General features: G+C 34.5%; 1 protein-coding gene across 1 annotated transcript; it reads left to right on the forward strand.

The window, feature by feature from the left end:
* Positions 1–1,765: 1,765 nt before the first annotated feature.
* Positions 1,766–9,547, forward strand: HSA3 (olfactory receptor 6C2). Its single transcript, XM_005571114.4, has 2 exons — positions 1,766–1,848; positions 7,526–9,547. The coding sequence occupies exon 2, from the start codon at positions 8,414–8,416 to the stop codon at positions 9,350–9,352; it is 939 nt and encodes a 312-aa protein (XP_005571171.3). The 5' UTR covers positions 1,766–1,848; positions 7,526–8,413; the 3' UTR covers positions 9,353–9,547.
* The last annotated feature ends 383 nt before the right edge of the window (positions 9,548–9,930 follow it).

The following is a 9,930-nucleotide window of genomic DNA, read 5'->3' on the forward strand; positions in this document are numbered from 1 at the left end:
AACAGAAATTACATACTTAATGTTAAGATATTGAGTTAATAGTTTCAGATGTTGAAACAAATGATATGGTAGCAACATCACTGGCAGGTTCTTGCTGCGAAATGGTTTTCATATACCTCAAAGAATGACTAAACTGTATTTTTAACTTAGGGGAGATGAGATGTGGTTGCATCTTCAACTCTAATTCCCATTTGTTTGTGGATTTTCTCTATTCCCATCCACACCAAACACCAAATAGGCCAATTCATTTATCAGTTTCTTTATTATAGGTCATAGCAAACAGATTAATTCCAAATTCCCATTCATAAAGCCACAGACACTTTTGGTATCTTATTTACCTTTCAGATTATCTCAGGTGACAACTTTACCGAAATTTTCACTACTGCAGCATAACCTAAGCTGTTGCTGCTATGTTTTTACTTCAAAGGAAGTCTACAGGTCAAGAAATAAATTTCTCTTAAATGGAGGGGCCGTGAATAGTCATTAAAAAATCTACCAAGTGTACATAAAACATTCAACATATTCTATAGACAATTTTAATTATATAACTAAGTTTAACAATGTTGATGGAGCAATGGTAATCTGTAAAATTAAATGAATTTCTAATATCATTATATCAAAACTATTCTATGTATAAATAATATGTAAATATTATCTACCTCTATATTATATAAAATTGAAAGCAACCTAGAACTACACAAATACTTGACAATGAATCTAATGAAGGAAGCATAACATACACAAAAGAAACAATAAAATCTTATTGATAAAAATTTACATGGAGGCTAGGACTTCCATATCTCTTTGTTATTTAACCTAAAGCAATACTTCTGGCCAGCCCTCCAACCCTAATTTTGTGTACTTTTAAAGCATTCACAGTCAGTTTGAGATGTTGCTTTTAAATACACTTATTTAAAAACCCCAGAGACAAACATTACAAAGCTGGAATGCATTGAAACAGTGGTTCTTAATGAAACTGTTTTTGAAGGTCATCCATGTAGTGATGGTCTTACAGGACATTGTCTGTAGACAGAATAAATAATATATCTGACCTATGTGATTTCTTCTGTTTTTCAAATGTAAATAAATTATCCTGTGATTAACACAATATGAACTGATTTTACAATGTCTCTGTATACATAGTAACTTTTATCCATACTGATTTTCATATATAGTAGAGACTTTGCAAAATTATATTATGGGGGATTAGATTAAGCAAAATATTTTGATTATTAAAAAGCAGACATACTCATATCCTTAGAAAGTGTATCAGGAAATAGAATCAGACTTGTGCATTATTTTTCTCATTAGCACGTGCACCAGTCTTCTATCTGATGCTACTGTTCTGCCTACTGTCTCAAAGGAAGGTGTCTCTGTTGCTGTCTATTTTAGTTGCTTTACCAAAGTGAATTACATAGAAGCTTCATTAGTGATGTTTGAATCTGGCCACTAAGGATGCTTTATTTATTCATATGATCCCAGTGCACTTCCAAGAGATGGAGCAGAAAAAATAAATATTTTGGGAATAGAAAAGCTAACTCTCTGCTCTTCTGAAATCAGAAGAAACTCTGTTGCCTTCCTCCCTTACATCACATTTTCTTACCATTATGACAGAGTCCAAGGAAAATATTTTCCAAGTGTAAAATAAGAGAGTTTCTAAAAAGAGTGTTTATTGTAATGTGAACATGCAAAACTAGGAGACCTCAAGATCCTTCAGGAGATACCTGAAGATTGATGATCAAGTTAAACCAGTACAAAGTTACATCTTCCTTAACACAACACAGTTCAACCCACTAGGGAGCTGCCACCTGAAACGTGAAAAATGATCAAAAGAGTGAGTATTTTAATGTAGGTATGACAATTCCTTTCTCATATGAGAGATAAGAGAAAGAAATTTTTGCTGGAGTAGTCTTCTGTAATTTTGTTAAGCTTGTTTCAAATTTTTAATATGGAAAACTGTAGTGAACATGTTTTTAAACTATTAACAGATCTTTGACAAGACTAAACATCATAGCTAGGGCATATTTATGCATTCCTACATAGTCACACATGCAGTAGTTTGTGGTCACTCATAAAATATAAAAGACACACAGAAATATGCCTTCCAAATCCTTGGAATATATACAAAAAAAGCATATTACATTGCTTATAATGTTAGCTTTTTTCTAAATTGTAAATATTCTCTTATGGTTAAATGTCTAGCCAGAAATAATTCAATCCCTCATATTTATTAGTTCAACAAAAATGCTCCCTTAATGTCTAAGTGACACTAAGACTGAGAGGCCTTTGTGTTGCTGCTCATGATGCACTGCACCGCACAAGATGATCAAGGCGTAGAAGACTATTTCACCAAGAAAGCTTTTGCCTAGTGTGTATTCAAAGGGAGAGGCATGAAAACAAACATGACAGAAAGGATGTCAATTCTCAGTTACTTCATAGTTTATGCTGCTTATTGCAATTTTCATGACCCCGAAGTAGTTGGGAGAAAATTAGTTCTTAAGCCAAAAGGAAAAGGTATAGTAAATTATTAGTACACTGCTTGTATAAAACCAAAACTTCCAATAAATTGACTTTATCTAACAAAGTCAAAAGGGATTTGCATGAAAGAAAGAGGATTGAGGCAACATAAGAAACCTCAGAATATCTGAAAACAAGGAACTCTGTTTTTCTTTCCTGGAATAAAATGATGAATAGTGTGAGAGGCTTGCAGAGAGACCAGTTTTGAGGGCAGTAAGGTAATCAAGGCAACAGTTTTAGTTTTATGGATTTCTTGAAACACCTTGGGAGTTTTACTAAGAAGTAAGCATATGTGACAGACTGACTGTGTCTTACTGGCCAGTATGCTCTGTTAGCATCTTCATTCTCATTATGCCAGACTCGTACCATCTCTCTTAACAGATTTGTATTAGGTTTTCTGCATAAGTGTGTATTTTCCTATAGCGGTAATTTTAAAGCAAGATGGGCCTTGCCATATGTACCTTATGGGATTTTATAAAGCACATGTCCATGAGAGTAAGGAATTCATTTTCCCAGACCCAGAAGACTCATGATATTTGCAGTGATTTTTTATATGCAAAGCAGGTGAAAAAGCATTCATATAACAAACTAATTGGTATCTTATGAGGAGATGCAATTTCATTCAGTGATGGAGAAATAGCAAGAACCGTAGAGACTGTGTTGTCAGATAAGACTTATGTTTGTAGCTACCATTATAAATAATTAATGCAGGCTAAGAACTGGGAGCAGTTATTGCTCCATGAACAGAAATAAAGTCATTTCCTCTTGCTGAAGAATGCCATAATGGTCAGGGATGACATTAACAAAATAAGACCCATAATGCAAATTAAAGAAGCCAGTTAGTATTTTAGTCATCCTTCATTTGTGTCTGAAATTATAAATATATAAATTAGGTGATCGCTGATGACATAAGGGACAACACTGATAGGTGATTTAGACGATGATGTCAAGGGCTGTCAACAAACTTCCTTAATTGCCTAAGTGGTTCTCAGACATTGATGTGCATATGAAACTCTTGGTAATTATACCACAACTATTCTAATTTCTAATTTCTTCACTATAGCCTAACCTCATTTGCCTATTTCCTGGCTACAACGTATTAGCTCTGCGTCCCAGAAGTCTATACTTGTGACAAATATCTTTGATATTTATAATTCAGAGAAATACACACCAAATAACCTAGTCAAATGCAAGTATTTCTGGAAGAATAAAGTAAAGCATTGGATAAATACCACAGCGGTAATTTTCTTTCTTTCTTTTTTTTTTTCATGAGACGGAGTTTCGCTCTTGTTGCCCGGGCTGGTTCAAGCGATTCTCCTGCCTCAGCCTCCTGAGTAGCTGAGATTACAGTCATGTACCACCACACCCGGCTAACTTTATATTTTTAGTAGAGATGGGGCTTCTCCATATTGGTCAAGTTGATCTCAAATGCCCGCCTCGGCCTCCCAAAGTGCTGGGATTACAGGCATGAGCCATGGCACCTGGCCAGTGGTAACTTCAGTATAAATTAAATGACTTTCAAAACAGAGCCATGCCTTGTGCCTGGCTTGCATCATATTTTCCAACAGCTAGGTGGAAGCATATCCTAATACAGAATTAAGTGGATGTGCTCTAACAGGAGGGCAAAGAGAGAGATGGATCCAGAGCTGCTTAATTCCTTGAGAAGAGTGGAGAACTCCATGCAATAAATGCACACACAGTCAGTGTACCTCAGGGAATCAAGGGAAAAGAGGTTGGGAATTTAGAAAGCTGAGTATGGAGAACAAAAGCTGTGGAGGCAAAATACACTTGTCACAACTTGTCTTCTAAAAAAGAGGAAGATATATTCACTCTTAATCAATACAATGTAAAGACTGAAAAAATGAATTAAAAGTGCCATTGTATTTATGAAGAGAAAAAGAGATGAGACGCTGGTTAAACTCAAAGTTTAGGTAAAGGATTGTGTGAGAAGGTGAAAAGTAGAAAAGGGCAAACCGTAGGTCCAATAATTAAATAGGTAAATGTGGTCTTTAAGACCGTCAGAATGAGTATTCTATCTCCTCCCCAAACCATATTGTTGAACTTACACCTGTAGATGCGATTCACCAATAGCCTAGCCTATTCACAAGGAACAAAGAACTGTGAGTCTAGGGCTGAATGCTATTTTGCAGAATGTGCTGCAGCCTGTTAATACTTACAGAAGTTATGATTCATTTAGATAGTCTCATGGTCCTCACTATATACGTTTTAACGTATATACGTTTTATTGAGGTATAATCTATATTAAAAACTGCACATGCAAAAAAAAAAAAAAAAAAGAAGAAGAAGAAAAAGAAAACAAAAGAAATACACTGCTATTGTAGGGTTGTTTTCCTTAACTCAAAAGTGTTGGGTCATAAGAAATTTAGAATGCTGTGGTATTTTAGGTGGACTGATGTACTGGAAAAAGGGAGGAGTTCTGACCAGACAAAGAAAAGCTGAATAATACAGTGTTTTAAACTCCATGATTATTCCAGGCTATAGAAATGTAATGACATTATTTTTCTATTAAAAGAAGTAGGTTTGTTCATATCTCTTTATGCTAAGTATTTTTGTTTCTCTAAAAAACACTCCTCACTGAGGTTGGTTCTATTATAGTGCAGAAAATTGGGCAACTAAATGAACCTTCTAATATGTGTAGAAAGATACAGGTGGAACTAGAATTATGCAAATAAAAAGGCTATTTCACCAATACATTCAGGTTATATTAATTAGCAAATGCACTAAGAGTGTTGGTATGAAAGAAACAGACTTTAGGATATAAATAAGACAGCAAATTATTTGAACAAAGAAGAAAATTTTACCTTGGTAATAATTATAAGTATAGCAGCAATTCTAATCTTCTTGACACTGCAGTATGAGCCTTTTAGCTTAATATTGTCTAAACTTTAAAATACTTTTAAAAGTTGGTTTTTCAAAGAAACTTTTAAAACTCTGATTTTTAAGAGATAAAAATACAGATAATGTTGTATAAAAGGTACATTAACTCATTTAAAAATTGTTGAACACATGCTATGTGTCAAGCAGAGTCTCCACAGCAGTAAAAGATATAACAGAGAAAGAACAAAGCTCCTATTCATAGTGTTTACTTTTGAGTGACCCTAAAGATCCACCGATCCTAAGAGTATTAGGATATCTTTGAACTTCTTGGATACATCCATGCATATAATCTATATGAATTCCACGTGATTTTTCTGTAAGATAATCCAAAGTCTCTCTTAGAAAAGAAATGAATCTTCAGACACATAGTAGGTGGTTTCAGCCTTGAAAAAGAAAGGAAAACAGAAAGTAAAACAATTGTAGTCTCTAGAAAATGATATATGAGAATCAAATTCTGGAAAAAAGGAAAAAAAAATCCTAAGTTCCTAAGAAGAGGTCAGGAGAGAGATTACTAGAAACAACCAAGCAAATAACAATAGCATATAAGGAATTATAATATCAAGGTAAAGTAAGAAGTAGTTCAGAGAGGAAAGAAAAACTCTGGAAAAGGTACTAGCGAAATAGCATTTGCAGAACTTTGAATTGAAAACAGTCTGGCCTTTTGTTTAAGAATGTACTGAAAATGACAGTGCAGTTTGAAACAGGTATGTAAATAAGAACGTTGAACCAGCTGACAGGAATAAGCATTAAAAATATAGCTTACTGTCACTATGTAGACAAATCTGTTTTATTTCTTCACTAAATTTACTGAGAACCCTACATAGGCCAGATATAAGAGAAAATCAGAGTATATAAAATATTGTCTCTAAAGAAGTTTACAGAAACATACAGGAGAAATACAAGTATGATGAAGAGTATAATACAGTGTGATATAATCCAAGACCAAGTACATAAGTACTTGGAAAAAACACAGAAGCATAATTTCACATTTGCTGTGTGGGTAAATGAACATTTCCTTGAAGAATCAATCCCTAAGTAGAATCCTAAAGACTGATATGCACTAGTCAGTCAAAAGATAAGCCAGACAAGAGCATGTAGAAAATTGAAGAGTTCCAAGTAGTCAATGCTAAGGCAACTTGAGCCATGAAGAAGAAAGGTAAGAAGATGGTAAGTGATGAGATCTGAAAATTAAGGAAGGTCCTGCCCATGAAGAGCCTGGCAGTCCACACGAAAGTAATTAACCTGTAACAAGCAATAGGTAATACCAGTAGAACAGAAGACTCAAAGAAGGAGCATGACATGACTTAGAGCATGTTGTAAGTGAGGTATCTGTGGAACATCCAACTTGTGATGTATACTTAGCAATGCTTTTTACCTGGTCTTTGGCTACATCATATACATGATCATCAAATCAACTGGACTGGGCAAAATCATCCTTGAAGAGTAGAGGGTAAGAAGAATAACAAAGAGAAAACAAGAAGCAGGAGGTCTGAAGATTATTGACAATACCAGTATTTCACAGATGAAGGGAGAAAGAGGAGACTAAAAAGAGAAACCCTAAAAAGACAGATATCGAAAGAATATCAGAATTAGACATGAAGCCTATTTAAAGAATTATCGAACTTTAAAACAAAAATACTATAGCAATTCCAGGCAAGATTAAAAACCTAAATGTGCCCTTAGCTTCAACAGTAACGAAGTCTTTGCAGATTCTTCAGAGGGTGGAGGTGAAAGTGAGAACACAGAGGGTTAAAGTATAAAGTGAGTAAGGGTGAGAGGAGGAGACATTAATGTCTTTTTAATTTTTTTTAATTTTATGGGTACATAGCAAGTATATATATTTATAGGCTACATGAAATATTTAGATACAGGGATGTAATATGAAATCGGACATGATGGAGAATGAGTTATCCATTCCCTAAAGCATTCATCCTTTGAGTTACAAATAATCCAATTATATCATTTGTTATTTAAAAATATACAATTAAGTTATTATTGACTACAGTCACCCTATTGTGTTATCAAACAGTAATTCTTATTTATTCTTTCTGGTTTTTTGTACCCGTTAACCATTCCCACCTACCCCCAAGCCCCCCACTATACTTCCCAGCCTCTGGTAACCATCCTTCTACTCTCTATGTCTATGAGTTCAACTGATTTGATTTCAGAATAAGTGAGAATACATGGTGTCTTTTTAAAGGACCTAAAAATATATTGAAAACGACACAGCCTAGAAGACTATATTTAGTGGTGTTAAATGTAGATTTGCTTCTGGAGCTTTGAGGGGAAAAGAATCACAATTAACTGAATATCAGATGAAAGCATATGAGAATATTCATTTTGTAAAAACCTTGAACACAACTTTTTCTCACATTATAGATAAAATAATTTTACATCAACCCATCTACAGGTAATAGACGGTTGAGAATAAGGAATGCCAGCAGAGAAGAATAAAAGACCAGGGAAAGGCTCAGGGACAACGATTGTATTTTGTTGTCATTGTTGTGTGCTTGTTTGTTTGCTTTTCAGGAGAAATGCATCTTAATCTTAATACAATCCTCAGATAATAACAACTGAAGAGAATTAATGTTATTAATTACCTGGATGTATCTTATATCCAGAGTTTGTCCTGGACAAAGAATTTTTAAGTACCTATAAAATGGCATCATTTCTTTCTAACCCATTTGTAAATCCATTCCATGTAACAAACTACAATCAACTGCATTTGTACATTCTGATGGATAAGGATGATCAAGGAAAATTTGGACTATTTTACAAAACTTGATTTCTTAAGGAAATATCCACTGCTCATATATGTGAAGTTTAGGAAGGTTGTTGAAACAGTGGCAACACTGATTATTCTATAAAGGGAGAAAATAAACGTAGGCTGGTCGACTTGGCTTCTAGATGCATAGCCTTTTGCTATAGAATTCAAATATCTACTTCCTCATAAACGGTGATTTTTAAACAAGGATTGGGTAGATATCAAAGAACAGTGATGAAAAACTGCACAGTAATAAGAACTTTTATCCTGCTGGGACTGACAGATGACCCACACCTGCAAGTTTTGCTTTTTATCTTTCTATTTCTCACCTACATGTTGAGTGTAACAGGGAACCTGACTATTATCACCCTCACATTGGTGGACCACCACCTTAAAACTCCTATGTACTTCTTTCTCAGAAATTTTTCCTTCTTAGAAGTCTCATTTACTACAGTCTGTATTCCTAGATTCTTGTACAGTATATCAATGGGGGACAATACCATTACCTACAATGCTTGTGCCAGTCAAATATTCTTTGTTATTCTCTTTGGAGCAACACAATTTTTTCTCCTGGCAGCCATGTCTTATGACCGCTATGTGGCCATCTGTAAACCCCTTCATTATATGGTCATCATGAACAACAGGGTGTGTACCTTATTAGTCCTCTGCAGTTGGGTGGCTGGCTTGATGATCATTGTTCCACCACTGAGCTTAGGCCTCCAGCTCGAATTCTGTGGTTCCAATGCCATTGATCATTTTAGCTGTGATGCAGGTCCTCTCCTAAAGATCTCATGCTCAGATACATGGGTAATAGAACAGATAGTTATACTTATGGCTGTATTTGCACTCATTATCACCCTAGTTTGTGTGATTCTGTCCTACTTGTACATAGTCAGAACAATTCTGAGGTTCCCTTCTGTTCAGCAAAGGAAAAAGGCCTTTTCTACCTGTTCATCCCACATGATTGTGGTTTCCATTGCCTATGGAAGCTGCATCTTCGTCTATATCAAGCCCTCTGCAAAAGACGAAGTGGCCATAAATAAAGGAGTTTCAGTTCTTACTACTTCTGTTGCACCCTTGTTGAACCCCTTCATTTACACCTTGAGGAACGAGCAAGTGAAACAAGCTTTCAGTGACTCTGTAAAGAGGATTACATTTCTCTCAAAGAAGTAGAAGTTGTGATGAATTAGCGTAAAGTGAACGAAGAATGCTCCCTAAATGTCATCCTACGGCTTTTAACTTATTTCATTGCTTCCTGACTACAGTTTAGTCATGTGAACCTTCTCAATGACATTTAATATTGTATCCTAATCCCATCTTTATCAAAATCCTTATTATTTCAAACCAAGGTCATAAATTGTATTTTCCCTCATTGTGAAACTAAAAATTACTTTTCCAAAAATCAAGGTTTCTTCCACTTCTGATCTAGTCTTTTCTTCATTCCTCTAGGGAAGAGAAAATAAAGAATAATTATCAGTGTATACATTATCTACAAGTTAATTTATGTAGTAATAAAAAATTCTTTCTCTAATACAAAATTATCAAAATATTATAAATCCAAGAATCAAAACAAAAAATAGAAAACAACAAGAGACATATATTAAAAATAAATTAAATCAAATAAGGTATTCCAGCCCTATTAGGATAACCGGGAAAGAAGACATCAACAGGAGTTAAAATTAATCCGATTTGAAGAAATGGAAACACCTTCAAAATCTCTGGTAAGACGTATTAGCTATTGCTTTATATTA

Source organism: Macaca fascicularis, chromosome 11 (genome assembly GCF_037993035.2).
Source record: "Macaca fascicularis isolate 582-1 chromosome 11, T2T-MFA8v1.1".
NCBI classification, from domain to species: domain Eukaryota; kingdom Metazoa; phylum Chordata; class Mammalia; order Primates; family Cercopithecidae; genus Macaca; species Macaca fascicularis.